General features: G+C 51.5%; 1 protein-coding gene across 13 annotated transcripts in view; it reads left to right on the forward strand.

The window, feature by feature from the left end:
• SCRIB (scribble planar cell polarity protein) overlaps nucleotides 1-22,913 on the forward strand; it is a 399,297-nt gene that overhangs the window by 191,203 nt on the left and 185,181 nt on the right. For 11 of the 13 annotated variants that reach the window (XM_068238215.1, XM_068238207.1, XM_068238205.1 and 8 more), the window contains 3 exons: nucleotides 9,324-9,512; nucleotides 17,215-17,334; nucleotides 17,410-17,463. In XM_068238215.1, coding sequence (XP_068094316.1) covers nucleotides 9,324-9,512; nucleotides 17,215-17,334; nucleotides 17,410-17,463 — 363 coding nt within the window. The remainder of the gene's footprint in view (nucleotides 1-9,323; nucleotides 9,513-17,214; nucleotides 17,335-17,409; nucleotides 17,464-22,913) is intronic. The other 2 variants (XM_068238209.1, XM_068238214.1) reach the window with 1 other exon arrangement.

Consider the following 22,913-nt stretch of genomic DNA (forward strand, 5'->3'; position numbering starts at 1 on the left):
ACCAATAACCTCTCTTCCTCCTAGGTTAGCTCCCCTGGCACAAGACCTACCAATAATCTTCTCTCTTCCTCCTAGGTTAGCTCCCCTGGCACAAGGCCTACCAATAACCTTCTCTCTTCCTCCTAGGTTAGCTCCCCTGGCACAAGGCCTACTAGTAGCCTTCTCTCTTCCTTCTAGGTTAGCTCCCCTGGCACAAGGCCTTCCTGTAACCCCCTCTCTTCCTCCTAGGTTAGCTCCCCTGGCACAAGGCCTACTAGTAGCCTTCTCTCTTCCTCCTAGGTTAGTTCCCCTGGCACAAGGCCTACCAATAACTTTCTCTCTTCCTCCTAGGTTAGCTCCCCTGGCACAAGGCCTACTAGTAGCCTTCTCTCTTCCTTCTAGGTTAGCTCCCCTGGCACAAGGCCTTCCTGTAACCCCCTCTCTTCCTCCTAGGTTAGCTCCCCTGGCACAAGGCCTACTAGTAACCTTCTCTCTTCATCCTAGGTTAGCTCCCCTGGCACAAGGCCTACCAATAACCTTTTCTCTTCCTCCTAGGTTAGCTCCCCTGGCACAAGGCCTATTAGTAACCTTCTCTCTTCATCCTAGGTTAGCTCCCCTGGCACAAGGCCTTCCTGTAACCCTCTCTATTCCTTCTCTCTTACTGCTAGGTTAGCTCCCCTGGCACAAGGCCTACTAGTAACCTTCTCTCTTCCTCCTAGGTTAGCTCCCCTGGCACAAGGCCTACTAGTAACCTTCTCTCTTCCTCCTAGGTTAGCTCCCCTGGCACAAGGCCTACTAGTAACCTTCTCTCTTCCTCCTAGGTTAGCTCCCCTGGCACAAGGCCTACTAGTAACCTTCTCTCTTACTCCTAGGTTTGCTCCCCTGGCACAAGGCCTACTAGTAACCTTCTCTCTTCCTCCTAGGTTAGCTCCCCTGGCACAAGGCCTACTAGTAACCTTCTCTCTTCCTCCTAGGTTAGCTCCCCTGGCACAAGGCCTACTAGTAACCTCCTCTCTTCCTTCTAGGATAGCTCCCCTGGCACAAGGCCTACTAGTAACCTTCTCTCTTCCTCCTAGGTTAGCTCCCCTGGCACAAGGCCTACTAGTAACCTTCTCTCTTCCTCCTAGGTTAGCTCCCCTGGCACAAGGCCTACTAGTAACCTCCTCTCTTCCTTCTAGGATAGCTCCCCTGGCACAAGGCCTACCAATAACTTTCTCTCTTCCTCCTAGGTTAGCTCCCCTGGCACAAGGCCTACTAGTAGCCTTCTCTCTTCCTTCTAGGTTAGCTCCCCTGGCACAAGGCCTTCCTGTAACCCCCTCTCTTCCTCCTAGGTTAGCTCCCCTGGCACAAGGCCTACTAGTAACCTTCTCTCTTCATCCTAGGTTAGCTCCCCTGGCACAAGGCCTACCAATAACCTTCTCTCTTCCTCCTAGGTTAGCTCCCCTGGCACAAGGCCTACTAGTAACCTTCTCTCTTCATCCTAGGTTAGCTCCCCTGGCACAAGGCCTTCCTGTAACCCTCTCTATTCCTTCTCTCTTACTGCTAGGTTAGCTCCCCTGCCACAAGGCCTACTCGTAACCTTCTCTCTTCCTCCTAGGTTATCTCCCCTGGCACAAGGCCTACTAGTAACCTTCTCTCTTCCTCCTAGGTTAGCTCCCCTGGCACAAGGCCTACTAGTAACCTTCTCTCTTCCTCCTAGGTTAGCTCCCCTGGCACAAGGCCTACTAGTAACCTTCTCTCTTACTCCTAGGTTTGCTCCCCTGGCACAAGGCCTACTAGTAACCTTCTCTCTTCCTCCTAGGTTAGCTCCCCTGGCACAAGGCCTACTAGTAACCTTCTCTCTTCCTCCTAGGTTAGCTCCCCTGGCACAAGGCCTACTAGTAACCTCCTCTCTTCCTTCTAGGATAGCTCCCCTGGCACAAGGCCTACTAGTAACCCCCTCTCTGCCTTGTAGGTTTGCTCCCCTGGCACAAGGCCTACTAGTAACCTTCTCTCTTTCTTCTAGGTTAGCTCCCCTGGCACAAGGCCTTCCTATAACCCCCTCTATTCCTTCTAGGTGTGGTCCCCTGGCACAAGGCCTACCAATAACCTCTCTTCCTCCTAGGTTAGCTCCCCTGGCACAAGACCTACCAATAATCTTCTCTCTTCCTCCTAGGTTAGCTCCCCTGGCACAAGGCCTACTAGTAGCCTTCTCTCTTCCTTCTAGGTTAGCTCCCCTGGCACAAGGCCTTCCTGTAACCCCCTCTCTTCCTCCTAGGTTAGCTCCCCTGGCACAAGGCCTACTAGTAGCCTTCTCTCTTCCTCCTAGGTTAGTTCCCCTGGCACAAGGCCTACCAATAACTTTCTCTCTTCCTCCTAGGTTAGCTCCCCTGGCACAAGGCCTACTAGTAGCCTTCTCTCTTCCTTCTAGGTTAGCTCCCCTGGCACAAGGCCTTCCTGTAACCCCCTCTCTTCCTCCTAGGTTAGCTCCCCTGGCACAAGGCCTACTAGTAACCTTCTCTCTTCATCCTAGGTTAGCTCCCCTGGCACAAGGCCTACCAATAACCTTTTCTCTTCCTCCTAGGTTAGCTCCCCTGGCACAAGGCCTACTAGTAACCTTCTCTCTTCATCCTAGGTTAGCTCCCCTGGCACAAGGCCTTCCTGTAACCCTCTCTATTCCTTCTCTCTTACTCCTAGGTTTGCTCCCCTGGCACAAGGCCTACTAGTAACCTTCTCTCTTCCTCCTAGGTTAGCTCCCCTGGCACAAGGCCTACTAGTAACCTTCTCTCTTCCTCCTAGGTTAGCTCCCCTGGCACAAGGCCTACTAGTAACCTTCTCTCTTCCTCCTAGGTTAGCTCCCCTGGCACAAGGCCTACTAGTAACCTTCTCTCTTACTCCTAGGTTTGCTCCCCTGGCACAAGGCCTACTAGTAACCTTCTCTCTTCCTCCTAGGTTAGCTCCCCTGGCACAAGGCCTACTAGTAACCTTCTCTCTTCCTCCTAGGTTAGCTCCCCTGGCACAAGGCCTACTAGTAACCTCCTCTCTTCCTTCTAGGATAGCTCCCCTGGCACAAGGCCTACTAGTAACCTTCTCTCTTCCTCCTAGGTTAGCTCCCCTGGCACAAGGCCTACTAGTAACCTTCTCTCTTCCTCCTAGGTTAGCTCCCCTGGCACAAGGCCTACTAGTAACCTCCTCTCTTCCTTCTAGGATAGCTCCCCTGGCACAAGGCCTACTAGTAACCTTCTCTCTTCCTCCTAGGTTAGCTCCCCTGGCACAAGGCCTACTAGTAACCTCCTCTCTTCCTTCTAGGATAGCTCCCCTGGCACAAGGCCTACCAATAACTTTCTCTCTTCCTCCTAGGTTAGCTCCCCTGGCACAAGGCCTACTAGTAGCCTTCTCTCTTCCTTCTAGGTTAGCTCCCCTGGCACAAGGCCATCCTGTAACCCCCTCTCTTCCTCCTAGGTTAGCTCCCCTGGCACAAGGCCTACTAGTAACCTTCTCTCTTCATCCTAGGTTAGCTCCCCTGGCACAAGGCCTACCAGTAACCTTCTCTCTTCCTCCTAGGTTAGCTCCCCTGGCACAAGGCCTACTAGTAACCTTCTCTCTTCATCCTAGGTTAGCTCCCCTGGCACAAGGCCTTCCTGTAACCCTCTCTATTCCTTCTCTCTTACTGCTAGGTTAGCTCCCCTGGCACAAGGCCTACTCGTAACCTTCTCTCTTCCTCCTAGGTTATCTCCCCTGGCACAAGGCCTACTAGTAACCTTCTCTCTTCCTCCTAGGTTAGTTCCCCTGGCACAAGGCCTACTAGTAACCTTCTCTCTTCCTCCTAGGTTAGCTCCCCTGGCACAAGGCCTACTAGTAACCTTCTCTCTTACTCCTAGGTTTGCTCCCCTGGCACAAGGCCTACTAGTAACCTTCTCTCTTCCTCCTAGGTTAGCTCCCCTGGCACAAGGCCTACTAGTAACCTTCTCTCTTCCTCCTAGGTTAGCTCCCCTGGCACAAGGCCTACTAGTAACCTCCTCTCTTCCTTCTAGGATAGCTCCCCTGGCACAAGGCCTACTAGTAACCTCCTCTCTTCCTTCTAGGATAGCTCCCCTGGCACAAGGCCTACTAGTAACCTTCTCTCTTCCTTCTAGGTTAGCTCCCCTGGCACAAGGTCTACCTGTAACCCCCTCTATTCCTTCTAGGTGTGGTCCCCTGGCACAAGGCCTACCAGTAACCTTCTCTCTTCCTCCTAGGTTAGCTCCCCTGGCACAAGGCCTACTAGTAACCTTCTCTCTTCATCCTAGGTTAGCTCCCCTGGCACAAGGCCTTCCTGTAACCCTCTCTATTCCTTCTCTCTTACTCCTAGGTTTGCTCCCCTGGCACAAGGCCTACTAGTAACCTTCTCTCTTCCTCCTAGGTTAGCTCCCCTGGCACAAGGCCTACTAGTAACCTTCTCTCTTCCTCCTAGGTTAGCTCCCCTGGCACAAGGCCTACTAGTAACCTTCTCTCTTACTCCTAGGTTTGCTCCCCTGGCACAAGGCCTACTAGTAACCTTCTCTCTTCCTCCTAGGTTAGCTCCCCTGGCACAAGGCCTACTAGTAACCTTCTCTCTTCCTCCTAGGTTAGCTCCCCTGGCACAAGGCCTACTAGTAACCTCCTCTCTTCCTTCTAGGATAGCTCCCCTGGCACAAGGCCTACTAGTAACCTTCTCTCTTCCTCCTAAGTTAGCTCCCCTGGCACAAGGCCTACTAGTAACCTTCTCTCTTCCTCCTAGGTTAGCTCCCCTGGCACAAGGCCTACTAGTAACCTCCTCTCTTCCTTCTAGGATAGCTCCCCTGGCACAAGGCCTACTAGTAACCTTCTCTCTTCCTCCTAGGTTAGCTCCCCTGGCACAAGGCCTACTAGTAACCTTCTCTCTTCCTCCTAGGTTAGCTCCCCTGGCACAAGGCCTACTAGTAACCTCCTCTCTTCCTTCTAGGATAGCTCCCCTGGCACAAGGCCTACTAGTAACCTTCTCTCTTCCTCCTAGGTTTGCTCCCCTGACACAAGGCCTACTAGTAACCTTCTCTCTTCCTCCTAGGTTAGCTCCCCTGGCACAAGGCCTACTAGTAACCTTCTCTCTTCCTCCTAGGTTAGCTCCCCTGGCACAAGGCCTACTAGTAACCTTCTCTCTTCTTCCTAGGTTAGCTCCCCTGGTACAAGGCCTACTAGTAACCTTCTCTCTTCCTCCTAGGTTAGCTCCCCTGGCACAAGGCCTACTAGTAACCTTCTCTCTTCCTCCTAGGTTTGCTCCCCTGGCACAAGGCCTACTTGTAACCTTATCTCTTCCTCCTAGGTTAGCTCCCCTGGCACAAGGCCTACTAGTAACCTTCTCTCTTCCTCCTAGGTTAGCTCCCCTGGCACAGGGCCTTCCTGTAACCCCCTCTCTGCCTTCTAGGTTAGCTCCTCTGGCACAAGGCCTACCTGTAACCCCCCTCTTCCTTCTAGGATAGCTCCCCTGGCACAAGGCCTACTAGTAACCTTCTCTCTTCCTTCTAGGTTAGCTCCCCTGGCACAAGGTCTACCTGTAACCCCCTCTCTTCCTTCTAGGTTAGGTCCTCTGGCACAAGGCCTTCCTGTAACCCCCTCTTTCTTTTAGGTCAGCTCCTCTGGCACAAAGCCTTCCTGTAACCCCCTCTCTTTCTTTTAGGTCAGCTCCTCTGGCACAAAGCCTTCTTGCAACCCCCTCTCTTTCTTTTAGGTCAGCTCCTCTGGCACAAGGCCTTCCTGTAACCCCCTCTCTGCCTTCTAGGTTAGCTCCTCTGGCACAAGGCCTACCAGTAACTCCCTCTCTTTCTTTTAGGTCAGCTCCTCTGGCACAAGGCCTTCCTGTAACCCCTCTCTTCCTTCTAGGTCAGCTCCTCTGGCACAAAGCCTTCCTGTAACCCCCTCTCTTCCTTCTAAGTCAGGCCCTCTGGCACAAGGCCTTCCTGTAACCCCCTCTCCTTCTTCTAGGTTAGCTCCCCTGGCACAAGGCCTTCCTGTAACCCCCTCTATTCCTTCTAGGTTAGCTCCCCTGGCACAAGGCCTTCCTGTAACCACCTCTCTTCCTTCTAGGTCAGCTCCTCTGGCACAAGGCCTACCTGTAACCCCCTCTCTTCCTTCTCAATACAATTGCTGGACTGCGCTCTCCAGTTCCTATAACAACACAAAATTGCACATAGCGTGACTCTGTTTACACATATTCACACCACCCGTGCTTCAGTGATCAAAGTGCAACACACGTGCCTGCACACTCCTTCTCTGAATCTGCTCACCGGATCTTTGCCACCTCAAACAACAGGTGGATCTAGCGTTTGTATGAATTCCACAAGGCACTTTCTTTCTTAAATCTTCATCTTTTCTTTAATGTAAAACATCCTCAATAAAACACATAAAAGCACAATAGTGTAATCCTGTTTAAAAGTTTTAGCCACAATGCCCGCGCACCAATGTGCACTCACATAATGCTTTCTTGGAAACTAGCACATCAAATCCTTAACAGCAAGGTCTGCCCGGCACCTGAGTAGATGGATGAGCGGCGTCCCGACTCCCCGTCCCTCCGCGGCGAACCAGCTGCTTAAAGAGAACCCGAGGTGGGTTTGAAGAATATTATCTGCATACAGAGGCTGGATCTGCCTATACAGCCCAGCCTCTGTTGCTATCCCAAACCCCCCTAAGGTCCCCCTGCACTCTGCAATCCCTCATAAATCACAGCCACGCTGCTGACAAACAGCTTGTCAGAGCTGGCTGTGTTTATCTCTATAGTGTCAGTCTGCTGCTCTCCCCGCCTCCTGCAGAACTCCAGTCCCCGCCTGCATCCCTTCCCTCCCTGCTGATTGGAGGGAAGGGACGGGGGCAGGGACCGGAGCTATGCAGGAGGCGGGGGAGCAGCTGAGACTGACACTACAGATGTAAACACAGCCTCACAGCACGGCTGTGATTTATGAGGGATTGCACAGTGCAGGGGGACCTTAGGGGCGTTTGGGATAGCAACAGAGGCTGGGCTGTATAGGCAGATCCAGCCTCTGTATGCAGATAACATTCTTTAAACACACCTCGGGTTCTCTTTAAGCGGCGCTTGAAATTCCCTCTCCGAGCTCACAGTACAATTCCGGTGTGGTGACGTCAGACGCGCTGGACGTGGCTCCGCCCTACGCGTTTCGACCAATCGGTCTCATCAGGGGCTGACGTCACCAGCGCGTCAACGTCCCTCTTATACTAGTAGACCCCTCCTCCAGGCTGTGAATCTCCAGCCCATAGATATGGGCTTCGGCAAAATGGATACCGCTATATTGCGGTGCTTACTATTCCGTCGTAAGGCGGAAGCCCATACTCAGGCGGACATTGCTGTTTTACATCATTACTTACAGTGGTACCATTACTGGATTATATTAAATAAAATTCAAATTAAAATGATCAAGTATAGTGCGTATGTTATCCCTAGATATATCCGATAAATTCCCCTATCTCCATCTTGTGGTAAAATAAGGAACTCTGATCTCTATTTGATCTAAGCTCCAAAACTTCTCCTGTGTGTTATTAAGCCAATGTGTACCCTAAAACCACTTACCCACATTCTTTATATTGTTATTGTTGTACCCCCCCCCTCCCCCCTCAATGTTCAATCCTCCCGGGTGCATAGTTTTCAGGTTGTAAATCCACTTCCCCTCCGCCTTTGAAATCTCCCTAACCAAACTAGATCCCCTCCATTTCTTCACATATTTTTCTATTCCCATAAACCTCATGAGATTGGGGTTGGACCCATGTTTCAATCTGAAATGATTCGATACACTATGCGTCTGGAGTCCCTTTGAGATGTTATAAATATGCTGTCCAATGCGTTTGTGGAGTGCCCTCGTGGTTCTGCCCACATACTCCATCCCACAAGGGCACCACAATATATACACTACACCCGCACTATTGCAGGTAATGCACTGCTTTATGTCCCATGTGGCCCCCGTATTCCGAGAAGTTAATTCCCTCCCCCTGACTGGTTTAGCCTCCCTGCAGCCCCTACACCCCCTACACGGGAAGAAACCCTTCTGTCCCAGAAGGTCCCCAGTCATTGTTACAGGGGGTTCTATATAACTGGTTACCAGTCTTGACTTGAGGTTAGGGGCCCTCCTATAGATGAAACTCTGTTTTTTTGGTAGTGTCTTCCCAAGGGAATTATCTAACTGCAGTATGTTCCAATGTTTCTTGACAATATTTTCTATATCTCGGTGCTGACTGTTAAAGTCCAGCAATAAATCAAATTCTCCTGCCTGTTTTCCAGGCCCCGCCCTATCCTCCAGTAATTCCTCTCTATTCATAGCTGCTACCCTCTCTACTTCTAGTTCCAATTCTCTCATATTGTATCCCTTTTCATAAAATCTCTGTACCAGTACCCCACTTTGTTTCCTAAAATCTTGCAGTTCCGTACAGTTCCGGCGGATTCTCATAAATTGGCCTCTAGGTATATTGTTTAGCCACCTGTTGTGGTGGCAGCTGTCTCTGGGAATATATCCATTTTTATCAGTCGGTTTGAAAAAAGTATTAGTGCATAATTTATTCTCCTGTATATAGATATTTAAATCCAAAAAGTCAACTTTCCCCTCATCAATTTTTACTGTTATCTTTACTTCTGGCCAGTGTCTATTAATTTCCTCACAAAAAACCTCCAGGTCACTTCTGGGACCTCTCCAGATGAAAAATAGATCGTCGATAAAACGATTCCATGCCACTATATTTTCGCCCCCCCTCAAGCTAAGTTAGGCCCTCTGGCACAAAGCCTACCTGTAACCCCCTCTCTTCCTTCTAAGTTAGGCCCTCTGGCACAAAGCCTACCTGTAACCCCCTCTCTTCCTTCTAGGTCAGCTCCTCTGGCACAAAGCCTTCCTGTAACCCCCTCTCTTCCTTCTAGGTCAGCTCCTCTGGCACAAAGCCTTTTTGTAACCCCCTCTCTTCCTTCTAGGCGAGGTCCCCTGGCACAAGGCCTTCCTGTAACCCCCTCTCTTCCTTCTAGGTCAGCTCCTCTGGCACAATGTCTACCTGTAACCCCCTCTCTTCCTTCTAAGTTAGGCCCTCTGGCACAAGGCCTACCTGTAACCCACTCTTCCTTCTAGGTCAGCTCCCCTGGCACAAGGCCTTCCTGTAACCCCCTCTCTGCCTTCTAGGTCAGCTCCTCTGGCACAAGGCCTACCAGTAACTCCCTCTCTTTCTTTTAGGTCAGCTCCTCTGGCACAAAGCCTACCTGTAACCCCCTCCCTTCCTTGTAGGCAAGGTCCCCTGGCACAAGGCCTTGCTGTAACCCCCTCTCTTCCTTCTAAGTTAGGCCCTCTGGCACAAGGTCTACCAGTAACTCCCTCTCTCTCTTTTAGGTCAGCTCCTCAGGTGCTGCAGCCAGAGACGGGCGACTGAAGGTCGGCATGAGGATTTTAGAAGTCAATCAGCAGAGTTTGTTGGGAATGACGCACACGGAGGCTGTCCAGGCACTGCGGGGAGTGGGAGACACGCTGCTCATCCTCGTCTGTGATGGCTTTGATCCTGTGTCCTCCAACTCCATGGAGGTAAGTCGTTATTGGAAGAAGACACTATCCACCGCCACCAATGCCCTAGATCATTGTGACCTGTACAGCTTCCTGTCTGTCTGGCATAGAGATGGTTCTTGGTACTGTCTCTGCTTTTACAAAGTGTCCTCTCTACCCATAACAGCCTTTAGCTGTCCCGTAACTCCACCCTTTGTCACCCACCAGCCTGAGATCTCCTGCCCGTATGTCCTGCCTGAGATTTCCTGCCCGTATTTCCTGCCCGTATGTCCTGCCTGAGATTTCCTGCCCGTATGTCCTGCCTGAGATTTCCTGCCCGTATGTCCTGCCTGCGATTTCCTGCCCGTATGTCCTGCCTGAGATTTCCTGCCCGTATGTCCTGCCTGAGATTTCCTGCCCAAATGTCCTGCCTGAGATTTCCTGCCCGTATGTCCTGCCTGAGATTTCCTGCCCGTATGTCCTGCCTGAGATTTCCTGCCCAAATGTCCTGCCTGAGATTTCCTGCCCAAATGTCCTGCCTGAGATTTCCTGCCCGTATGTCCTGCCTGAGATACCTGCCCGTATGTCCTGCTTGAGATTTCCTGCCCGTATGTCCTGCCTGAGATTTCCTGTCCGTATGTCCTGCCTGAGATTTCCTGCCCGTATGTCCTGCCTGAGATTTCCTGCCCAAATGTCCTGCCTGAGATTTCCTGCCCGTATGTCCTGCCTGAGATTTCCTGCCCGTATGTCCTGCCTGAGATTTCCTGCCTGAGATTTCCTGCCCGTATGTCCTGCCTGAGATTTCCTGCCCGTATGTCCTGCCTGAGATTTCCTGCCTGAGATTTCCTGCCCGTATGTCCTGCCTGTGATTTCCTGCCCGTATGTCCTGCCTGAGATTTCCTGCCCGTATGTCCTGCCTGAGATTTCCTGCCCGTATGTCCTGCCTGAGATTTCCTGCCCGTATGTCCTGCCTGAGATTTCCTGCCCGTATGTCCTGCCTGAGATTTCCTGTCCAGACGTCCTGCCTGAGGATTCCTGTCCAGGCGTCCTGCCTGAGATTTCCTGCCCGTATGTCCTGCCTGAGATTTCCTGCCCGTATGTCCTGCCTGAGATTTCCTGCCCGTATGTCCTTCCTGAGATTTCCTGCCCGTATGTCCTGCCTGAGATTTCCTGCCCGTATGTCCTGCCTGAGATTTCCTGCCCGTATGTCCTGCCTGAGATTTCCTGCCCGTATGTCCTGCCTGAGATTTCCTGCCCGTATGTCCTGCCTGCGATTTCCTGCCCGTATGTCCTGCCTGAGATTTCCTGCCCGTATGTCCTGCCTGAGATTTCCTGCCCAAATGTCCTGCCTGAGATTTCCTGCCCGTATGTCCTGCCTGAGATTTCCTGCCCGTATGTCCTGCCTGAGATTTCCTGCCCAAATGTCCTGCCTGAGATTTCCTGCCCAAATGTCCTGCCTGAGATTTCCTGCCCGTATGTCCTGCCTGAGATACCTGCCCGTATGTCCTGCTTGAGATTTCCTGCCCGTATGTCCTGCCTGAGATTTCCTGTCCGTATGTCCTGCCTGAGATTTCCTGCCCGAGATTTCCTGTCCGTATGTCCTGCCTGAGATTTCCTGCCCGTATGTCCTGCCTGAGATTTCCTGCCTAAATGTCCTGCCTGAGATTTCCTGCCCGTATGTCCTGCCTGAGATTTCCTGCCTGAGATTTCCTGCCCGTATGTCCTGCCTGAGATTTCCTGCCCGTATGTCCTGCCTGAGATTTCCTGCCTGAGATTTCCTGCCCGTATGTCCTGCCTTAGATACCTGCCCGTATGTTCTGCTTGAGATTTCCTGCCCGTATGTCCTGCCTGAGATTTCCTGTCCGTATGTCCTGCCTGAGATTTCCTGCCCGAGATTTCCTGTCCGTATGTCCTGCCTGAGATTTCCTGCCCGTATGTCCTGCCTGAGATTTCCTGCCCAAATGTCCTGCCTGAGATTTCCTGCCCGTATGTCCTGCCTGAGATTTCCTGCCCGTATGTCCTGCCTGAGATTTCCTGCCTGAGATTTCCTGCCCGTATGTCCTGCCTGAGATTTCCTGCCCGTATGTCCTGCCTGAGATTTCCTGCCCGTATGTCCTTCCTGAGATTTCCTGCCCGTATGTCCTGCCTGAGATTTCCTGCCCGTATGTCCTGCCTGAGGTTTCCTGCCCGTATGTCCTGCCTGAGATTTCCTGCCCGTATGTCCTGCCTGAGATTTCCTGCCCGTATGTCCTGCCTGAGATTTCCTGCCTGAGATTTCCTGCCTGAGATTTCCTGCCCGTATGTCCTGCCCGTATGTCCTGCCTGAGATTTCCTGCCTGAGATTTCCTGCCCGTATGTCCTGCCTGAGATTTCCTGCCTGAGATTTCCTGCCCGTATGTCCTGCCTGAGATTTCCTGCCCGTATGTCCTGCCTGAGATTTCCTGCCCGTATGTCCTGCCTGTGATTTCCTGCCCGTATGTCCTGCCTGTGATTTCCTGCCCGTATGTCCTGCCTGAGATTCCCTGCCCGTATGACCTGCCTGAGATTTCCTGCCCGTATGTCCTGCCTGAGATTTCCTGCCCGTATGTCCTGCCTGTGGTTTCCTGCCCGTATGTCCTGCCTGTGATTTCCTGCCCGTATGTCCTGCCTGAGATTTCCTGCCAGTCTGTCCTGCCTGAGATTTCCTGCCCGTATGTCCTGCCTGAGATTTCCTGCCCGTATGTCCTGCCTGAGATTTCCTGCCCGTATGTCCTGCCTGAGATTTCCTGCTTTGTTCACATGTGCCTGGAGTTTTGAAATAACAAAGTACTTGAAGCTAACTGGTGCTATTGTCCTTCCGCCTCTCGGATAAATGTAGATGCGGCGTTGGGCTAAATGATTTTAGGAAAAGATTGAATTGCCATTTTTTCTGTCAGAAATTGCAATTTTGATTCATGATTTTCATTACACGAGGATGGATCAGCACACAGATGGTGAGTATGAGTGCCTCCAGTACAGATAGCCAAGTAAAGGTGACCCCAGTATAGGTTAACCAGCTTTAGTTGCCATAGTATAGGTTATCCAGCTATAGGTGGCACAGTATAGGTTAGCCAGTATAGGTGCCACAGTACAGGTTAGCCAGTATAGGTGTCACTGTACAGGTTAGCCAGTATAGATGCAGCAGTACAGGTTAGCCAGTATAGATGCCGCAGTACAGGTTAGCCAGTATAGGTGCTGCAGTACAGGTTAGCCAGTATAGGTGCCGCAGTACAGGTTAGCCAGTATAGGTGCTGCAGTACAGGTTAGCCAGTATAGGTGCTGCAGTACAGGTTAGCCAGTATAGGTGGCACAGTACAGGTTGGCCAGTATAGGTGCCACTTCACAAGTTAGCCAGTATAGGTGCCACAGTACAGTTTAGCCAGTATAGATGCAGCAGTACAGGTTAGCCAGTATAGGTGCGACAGTACAGGTTAGCCAGTATAGGTGCCGCAGTACAGGTTAGCCAGTATGGATGCGGCAGTACAGGTTAGCCAGTATAGGTGCCGCAGTACAGGTTAGCCAGTATAGGTGCCGCAGTACAGGTTAGCCAGTATAGGTGCCTCAGTACAGGTTAGCCAGTATAGGTGCCGCAGTACAGGTTAGCCAGTATAGGTGCCGCAGTACAGGTTAGCCAGTATAGGTGCCGCAGTACAGGTTAGCCAGTATAGGTGCCGCAGTACAGGTTAGCCAGTATAGGTGCCGCAGTACAGGTTAGCCAGTATAGGTGCCGTAGTACAGGTTAGCCAGTATAGGCGCCCCAGTACAGGTTAGCCAGTATAGGTGCCGCAGTACAGGTTAGCCAGTATAGGTGCCGCAGTACAGGTTAGCCAGTATAGGTGCCGCAGTACAGGTTAGCCAGTATAGGTGCCGCAGTACAGGTTAGCCAGTATAGGTGCCGCAGTACAGGTTAGCCAGTATAGGTGCCGCAGTACAGGTTAGCCAGTATAGGTGCCACAGTACAGGTTAGCCAGTATAGGTGTCACTGTACAGGTTAGCCAGTATAGGTGTCGCAGTATAGGTTAGACAGTATAGGTGCCACTTTACAAGTTAGCCAGTATAGGTGCAATAGTACAGGTTAGCCAGTATAGGTGTCACTGTACAGGTTAGCCAGTATAGGTGCCGCAGTGCTGGTTAGCCAGTATAGGTGCAGCAGTACTGGTTAGCCAGTATAGGTGCCACAGTACAGGTTAGCCAGCTAGAGGTGGCGCAGTGCAAATTAGCCAGTATAGGTGCGACAGTACAGGTTAGCCAGTATAGGTGAGGCAGTACAGGTTAGCCAGTATAGGTGCCGCAGTACAGGTTAGCAAGTATAGGTGCCGCAGTACAGGTTAGCCAGTATAGGTGCCGCAGTACCGGTTAGCCACTGTATAGGTGCCTCAGTACAGGTTAGCCACTGTATAGGTGCCGCAGTACAGGTTAGCCAGTATAGGTGCCGCAGTACAGGTTAGCCAGTATAGGTGCCGCAGTACAGGTTAGCCAGTATAGGTGCCGCAGTACAGGTTAGCCAGTATAGGTGCCGCAGTACAAGTTAGCCAGTATAGGTGCCACAGTACAGGTTAGCCAGTATAGGTGCCACAGTACAGGTTAGCCAGTATAGGTGCCGCCGTACAGGTTAGCCAGTATAAGTGCCGCAGTACAGGTTAGCCAGTATAGGTGCCGCAGTACAGGTTAGCCAGTGTAGGTGCCGCAGTACAGGTTAGCCAGTGTAGGTGCCGCAGTACAGGTTAGCCAGTATAGGCGCCGCAGTACAGGTTAGCCGGTATAGGTGTCACTGTACAGGTTAGCCAGTATAGGTGTCGCAGTATAGGTTAGACAGTATAGGTGCCACTTTACAAGTTAGCCAGTATAGGTGCAACAGTACAGGTTAGCCAGTATAGGTGTCACTGTACAGGTTAGCCAGTATAGGTGCCGCAGTGCTGGTTAGCCAGTATAGGTGCCGCAGTACAGGTTAGCCAGCTAGAGGTGGCGCAGTGCAAATTAGCCAGTATAGGTGCGACAGTACAGGTTAGCCAGTATAGGTGAGGCAGTACAGGTTAGCCAGTATAGGTGCCGCAGTACAGGTTAGCAAGTATAGGTGCCGCAGTACAGGTTAGCCAGTATAGGTGCCGCAGTACCGGTTAGCCACTGTATAGGTGCCGCAGTACAGGTTAGCCACTGTATAGGTGCCGCAGTACAGGTTAGCCAGTATAGGTGCCGCAGTACAGGTTAGCCAGTATAGGTGCCGCAGTACAGGTTAGCCAGTATAGGTGCCGCAGTACAAGTTAGCCAGTATAAGTGCCGCAGTACAGGTTAGCCAGTATAGGTGCCGCAGTACAGGTTAGCCAGTAAAGCCGCCCCAGTACAGGTTAGCCAGTATAGGTGCCACAGTACAGGTTAGCCAGTATAGGTGCCACAGTACAGGTTAGCCAGTATAAGTGCCGCAGTACAGGTTAGCCAGTATAGGTGCCGCCGTACAGGTTAGCCAGTATAGGTGCTGCCGTACAGGTTAGCCAGTATAAGTGCCGCAGTACAGGTTAGCCAGTATAGGTGCCGCAGTACAGGTTAGCCAGTGTAGGTGCCGCAGTACAGGTTAGCCAGTATAGGCGCCGCAGTACAGGTTAGCCAGTATAGGCACCGTAGTACAGGTTAGCCAGTATAGGCGCCCCAGTACAGGTTAGCCAGTATAGGTGCCGCAGTACAGGTTAGCCAGTATAGGTGCCGTAGTACAGGTTAGCCAGTATAGGTGCCACAGTACACGTTAGCCAGTATAGGTGCCGCAGTACAGGTTAGCCAGTATAGGTGCCGCAGTACAGGTTAGCCAGCATAGGTGCCGCAGTACAGGTTAGCCAGCATAGGTGCCGCAGTACAGGTTAGCCAGTATAGGCGCCGCAGTACAGGTTAGCCAGTATAGGCGCCCCAGTACAGGTTAGCCAGTATAGGTGCCGCAGTACAGGTTAGCCAGTATAGGTGCCGCAGTACAGGTTAGCCAGTATAGGTGCCGCAGTACAGGTTAGCCAGTATAGGTGCCGCAGTACAGGTTAGCCAGTATAGGTGCCGCAGTACAGGTTAGCCAGTATAGGTGCCGCAGTACAGGTTAGCCAGTATAGGTGCCGCAGTACAGGTTAGCCAGTATAGGTGCCGCAGTACAGGTTAGCCAGCATAGGTGCCGCAGTACAGGTTAGCCAGCATAGGTGCCGCAGTACAGGTTAGCCAGCATAGGTGCCGCAGTACAGGTTAGCCAGTATAGGTGCCGCAGTACAGGTTAGCCAGTATAGGTGCCGCAGTACAGGTTAGCCAGTATAGGTGCCGCAGTACAGGTTAGCCAGTATAGGTGCCGCAGTACAGGTTAGCCAGTATAGGTGCCGCAGTACAGGTTAGCCAGTAGAGATATCACAGTACAAGTCAGCCAGTATAGGCGCCGCAGTACAGGTTAGGCAGTATAGGTGCTGCAGTACAGGTTAGGCAGTATATGTGCCGCAGTACAGGTTAGCCAGTATAGATATCACAGTACAGGTCAGCCAGTATAGGTGCCGCAGTACAGGTTAGGCAGTATAGGTGCTGCAGTACAGGTTAGCCAGTATAGGTGCCGCAGTACAGGTTAGCCAGTATAGGTGCCGCAGTACAGGTTAGCCAGTATAGGTGCCGCAGTACAGGTTAGCCAGTATAGGTGCCGCAGTACAGGTTAGCCAGTATAGGTGCCGCAGTACAGGTTAACCAGTATAGGTGCCGCAGTACAGGTTAGCCAGTATAGGTGCCGCAGTACAGGTTAGCCAGTATAGATATCACAGTACAGGTCAGCCAGTATAGGTGCCGCAGTACAGGTTAGGCAGTATAGGTGCTGCAGTACAGGTTAGGCAGTATAGGTGCCGCAGTACAGGTTAGCCAGTATAGATATCACAGTACAGGTCAGCCAGTATAGGTGCCGCAGTACAGGTCAGCCAGTATAGGCGCTCCAGTACAGGTCAGCCAGTATAGGTGCCGCAGTACAGGTTAGCCAGTATAGGTGCCGCAGTACAGGTTAGCCAGTATAGGTGCCGCAGTACAGGTTAGCCAGTATAGATATCACAGTACAGGTCAGCCAGTATAGGTGCCGCAGTACAGGTTAGGCAGTATAGGTGCCGCAGTACAGGTTAGCCAGTATAGGTGCCGCAGTACAGGTTAGCCAGTATAGGTGCCGCAGTACAGGTCAGCCGGTATAGGTGCCGCAGTACAGGTTAGCCAGTATAGGTGCCGCAGTACAGGTTAGCCAGTATAGATATCACAGTACAGGTTAGCCAGTATAGGTGTCACAGCATTTAGTGAGTAATTTGGGCTCCCCATATAACCGCTTCAGAGGGGGAATAGTATATAACGTTGCCTGGAAATTTGCCACAGCGGTTTTTTGTGCTTCACCCAGTGCCTTTATTACATGCATGCGGTGCCATTTCCCCTTAGTAGTAAGTATGGCAGATTGCTGGCTGTGCAATAGAGCATGCTGGGCTGTGTAGTTGTCTCACTCCCATCCAATCCAGGGACAGCATCCTGGCCTCATCGTGTCTCCCTGCTGTGCACCGACGCTGTTCTGAGGGGCATTGAGGAGGCTCTGACATGGACATAAGATGATGCTGGCAGGAGCAGGAAGCCATAGAGAGGCTTGGAGTGGTCATGTATTGTGCATAGAGTGCTGAGCCCCCAGCTACCGCCATGCTTAGGGTCACATTCAGGAGGTCACATGACTAAGCGATTACTTCTCCTGCTTCCTCTCTAGGCCTCTCCGGGTGTGATCGCCAATCCTTTTGCTGCCGGCCTTGGTAGGAAGAACAGTATGGAGAGCATCTCGTCCATAGATCGTGATATGAGCCCGGAGGAGTTGGAGCGATTTCAGAAGGTAGGTGACCATGAGTGGGGCAGTGGGGGACCTGCATGGAGGGATTGGTGGTGACTTTGTGCTCCTCTCTGGCAGGAAGTGGAGGTGGTTCGGGAGGTGAAATGGGAAAGAGAGGACATGGAGGAAGTGGTGAGAGCAGTGTGTCCTTCATGTGACGATCCCTCCACTGTAGATGCGTGTTTGTGTACCGTGGCAGTGACACGGTACACAAATATGTGCAGGCCACCCAGGCTTTGGCATTCAGTGATGGAAATATGAATATAATCGTATGTCTCCAGGGGTCTCTGGTGGGCAGATATGTCTCTAGGTGGGGTGGATGAAAGAATGGAAGCATAGGAAGCTGGGTAAGACCATGGGGGCTATACACACTTCTCTTGTGGCATGCTAACAATAGTGGGTATAACTGATTACTACATAGTATAATGCTGTGCACACACTACATGGGAACCCTTTGTCTATAGAACGTTGCATCAATCCCCTGTCCAGAGAACGTTGCATCAATCCCCTGTCCACAGAACGTTGCATCAATCCCCTGTCCACAGAACATTGCATCAAACCCCTGTTCACAGAACGTTGCATCAAACCCCTGTCCACAGAACGTTGCATCAAACCCCTGTCCACAGAACGTTGCATCAATCCCCTGTCCACAGAACGTTGCATTAATCCCCTGTCCACAGAACGTTGCATCAATCCCCTGTCCACAGAACGTTGCATCAATCCCCTGTCCACAGAACGTTGCATCAATCCCCCTGTCCACAGAACGTTGCATCAATCCCCTGTCCACAGAATGTTGCATCAATCCCCTGTCCACAGAATGTTGCATCAATCCTCTGTCCACAGAACGTTGCATCAATCCCCTATCCACAGAACGTTGCATCAATCCCCTGTCCACAGAACGTTGCATCAATCCCCTGTCCATAGAATGTTGCATAAATCCCCTGTCCACAGAACGTTGCATCAAACCCCTGTCCAGAGAACGTTGCATCAATCCTCTGTCCACAGAATGTTGCATCAATCCCCTGTCCACAGAACGTTGCATCAATCCTCTGTCCACAGAACGTTGCATCAATCCCCTATCCACAGAACGTTGCATCAATCCCCTGTCCACAGTACGTTGCATCAATCCGCTGTCCATAGAATGTTGCATCAATCCCCTGTCCACAGAACGTTGCATCAATCCCCTGTCCACAGAACATTGCATCAAACCCCTGTCCACAGAACGTTGCATCAAACCCCTGTCCATAGAACATTAAATCAATCCCCTGTCCACAGAACATTGCATCAATCCCCTGTCCAGAGAACGTTGCATCAAACCCCTGTCCATAGAACGTTGCATCAGACCCCTGTCCACAGAACGTTGAATCAGACCCCTGTCCACAGAACGTTGCATCAGACCCCTGTCCACAGAACGTTGCATCAATCCCGTCTACAGAACGTTGCATCAATCCCCTGTCTACAGAACGTTGCATCAATCCCCTGTCTACAGAACGTTGCATCAATCCCCTGTCCACAGAACGTTGCATCAGACCCCTGTCCACAGAACGTTGCATCAAACCCTTGTCCACAGAACGTTGCATCAATCCCTTGTCCACAGAACGTTGCATCAATCCCCTGTCCACAGAACGTTGCATCAAACCCCTGTCCACAGAACGTTGCATCAAACCCCGTGCACAGAACGTTGCATCAATCCCCTGTCCACAAAACGTTGCATCAATCCCCTGTCCACAGAACGTTGCATCAGACCCCTGTGCACAGAACATTGCATCAGACCCCTGTCCACAAAACTTTGCATCAATCCCCTGTCCACAGAACATTGCATCCGACCCCTGTCCCTGTCCACAGAACGGTGCATCAATCGCCTGTCCACAAAACGTTGCATCAATCCCCTGTCCACAAAACGTTGCATCAATCCCCTGTCCACAAAACGTTGCATCAATCCCCCTGTCCACAAAACGTTGCATCAATCCCCTGTCCACAAAACGTTGCATCAATCCCCTGTCCACAAAACGTTGCATCAATCCCCTGTCCACAAAACGTTGCATCAATCCCCTGTCCACAAAACGTTGCATCAATCCCCTGTCCACAAAACGTTGCATCAATCCCCTGTCCAGAGAACGTTGCATCAATCCCCTGTCCACAAAACGTTGCATCAATCCCCTGTCCAGAGAACGTTGCATCAATCCCCTGTCCAGAGAACGTTGCATCAATCCCCTGTCCAGAGAACGTTGCATCAATCCCCTGTCCAGAGAACGTTGCATCAATCCCCTGTCCAGAGAACGTTGCATCAGACCCCTGTCCACAGAACATTGCATCAGACCCCTGTCCACAGAACGTTGCATCAGACCCCTGTCCACAGAACGTTGCATCAATCCCGTCTACAGAACGTTGCATCAACCCCCTGTCTACGGAACGTTGCATCAATCCCCTGTCTACAGAACGTTGCATCAATCCCCTGTCTACAGAACGTTGCATCAATCCCCTGTCCACAGAACGTTGCATCAGACCCCTGTCCACAGAACGTTGCATCAAACCCTTGTCCACAGAACGTTGCATCAATCCCCTGTCCACAGAACGTTGCATCAATCCCCTGTCCACAGAACGTTGCATCAAACCCCTGTCCACAGAACGTTGCATCAAACCCCGTGCACAGAACGTTGCATCAATCCCCTGTCCACAAAACGTTGCATCAATCCCCTGTCCACAGAACGTTGCATCAATCCCCTGTCCACAGAACGTTGCATCAGACCCCTGTGCACAGAACATTGCATCAGACCCCTGTCCACAAAACTTTGCATCAATCCCCTGTCCACAGAACATTGCATCCGACCCCTGTCCCTGTCCACAGAACGGTGCATCAATCGCCTGTCCACAAAACGTTGCATCAATCCCCTGTCCACAGAACGTTGCATTAATCCCCTGTCCACAGAACGTTGCATCAATCCCCTGTCCACAGAACGTTGCATCAATCCCCTGTCCACAGAACGTTGCATCAGACCCCTGTCCACAGACCGTTGCATCAAACCCTTGTCCACAGAACGTTGCATCAATCCCCTGTCCACAGAACGTTGCATCAATCCCCTGTCCACAGAACGTTGCATCAAACCCCTGTCCACAGAACGTTGCATCAAACCCCGTGCACAGAACGTTGCATCAATCCCCTGTCCACAAAATGTTGCATCAATCCCCTGTCCACAGAACGTTGCATCAATCCCCTGTCCACAGAACGTTGCATCAGACCCCTGTGCACAGAACATTGCATCAGACCCCTGTCCACAAAACTTTGCATCAATCCCCTGTCCACAGAACGTTGCATCAGACCCCTGTCCACAGAACATTGCATCCGACCCCTGTCCCTGTCCACAGAACGGTGCATCAATCGCCTGTCCACAAAACGTTGCATCAATCCCCCTGTCCACAAAACGTTGCATCAATCCCCTGTCCACAAAACGTTGCATCAATCCCCTGTCCACAAAACGTTGCATCAATCCCCTGTCCACAAAACGTTGCATCAATCCCCTGTCCAGAGAACGTTGCATCAAACCCCTGTCCACAGAAACTTGCATCAATCCCCTGTCCATAGAATGTTGCATCAAACCCCTGTCCACAGAACATTGCATCAATCCCCTGTCCACAGAACGTTGCATCAGACCCCTGTCCACAGAACGTTGCATCAAACCCTTGTCCACAGAACGTTGCATCAATCCCCTGTCCACAGAACGTTGCATCAATCCCCTGTCCACAGAACGTTGCATCAAACCCCTGTCCACAGAACGTTGCATCAAACCCCGTGCACAGAACGTTGCATCAATCCCCTGTCCACAAAACGTTGCATCAATCCCCTGTCCACAGAACGTTGCATCAATCCCCTGTCCACAGAACGTTGCATCAGACCCCTGTGCACAGAACATTGCATCAGACCCCTGTCCACAAAACTTTGCATCAATCCCCTGTCCACAGAACATTGCATCCGACCCCTGTCCCTGTCCACAGAACGGTGCATCAATCGCCTGTCCACAAAACGTTGCATCAATCCCCTGTCCACAAAACGTTGCATCAATCCCCTGTCCACAAAACGTTGCATCAATCCCCCTGTCCACAAAACGTTGCATCAATCCCCTGTCCACAAAACGTTGCATCAATCCCCTGTCCACAAAACGTTGCATCAATCCCCTGTCCACAAAACGTTGCATCAATCCCCTGTCCACAAAACGTTGCATCAATCCCCTGTCCACAAAACGTTGCATCAATCCCCTGTCCAGAGAACGTTGCATCAATCCCCTGTCCACAAAACGTTGCATCAATCCCCTGTCCAGAGAACGTTGCATCAATCCCCTGTCCAGAGAACGTTGCATCAATCCCCTGTCCAGAGAACGTTGCATCAATCCCCTGTCCAGAGAACGTTGCATCAATCCCCTGTCCAGAGAACGTTGCATCAGACCCCTGTCCACAGAACATTGCATCAGACCCCTGTCCACAGAACGTTGCATCAGACCCCTGTCCACAGAACGTTGCATCAATCCCGTCTACAGAACGTTGCATCAACCCCCTGTCTACGGAACGTTGCATCAATCCCCTGTCTACAGAACGTTGCATCAATCCCCTGTCTACAGAACGTTGCATCAATCCCCTGTCCACAGAACGTTGCATCAGACCCCTGTCCACAGAACGTTGCATCAAACCCTTGTCCACAGAACGTTGCATCAATCCCCTGTCCACAGAACGTTGCATCAATCCCCTGTCCACAGAACGTTGCATCAAACCCCTGTCCACAGAACGTTGCATCAAACCCCGTGCACAGAACGTTGCATCAATCCCCTGTCCACAAAACGTTGCATCAATCCCCTGTCCACAGAACGTTGCATCAATCCCCTGTCCACAGAACGTTGCATCAGACCCCTGTGCACAGAACATTGCATCAGACCCCTGTCCACAAAACTTTGCATCAATCCCCTGTCCACAGAACATTGCATCCGACCCCTGTCCCTGTCCACAGAACGGTGCATCAATCGCCTGTCCACAAAACGTTGCATCAATCCCCTGTCCACAGAACGTTGCATTAATCCCCTGTCCACAGAACGTTGCATCAATCCCCTGTCCACAGAACGTTGCATCAATCCCCTGTCCACAGAACGTTGCATCAGACCCCTGTCCACAGACCGTTGCATCAAACCCTTGTCCACAGAACGTTGCATCAATCCCCTGTCCACAGAACGTTGCATCAATCCCCTGTCCACAGAACGTTGCATCAAACCCCTGTCCACAGAACGTTGCATCAAACCCCGTGCACAGAACGTTGCATCAATCCCCTGTCCACAAAATGTTGCATCAATCCCCTGTCCACAGAACGTTGCATCAATCCCCTGTCCACAGAACGTTGCATCAGACCCCTGTGCACAGAACATTGCATCAGACCCCTGTCCACAAAACTTTGCATCAATCCCCTGTCCACAGAACGTTGCATCAGACCCCTGTCCACAGAACATTGCATCCGACCCCTGTCCCTGTCCACAGAACGGTGCATCAATCGCCTGTCCACAAAACGTTGCATCAATCCCCCTGTCCACAAAACGTTGCATCAA

This window comes from Hyperolius riggenbachi, chromosome 5 (assembly GCF_040937935.1).
Source record: "Hyperolius riggenbachi isolate aHypRig1 chromosome 5, aHypRig1.pri, whole genome shotgun sequence".
NCBI lineage: Eukaryota > Metazoa > Chordata > Amphibia > Anura > Hyperoliidae > Hyperolius > Hyperolius riggenbachi.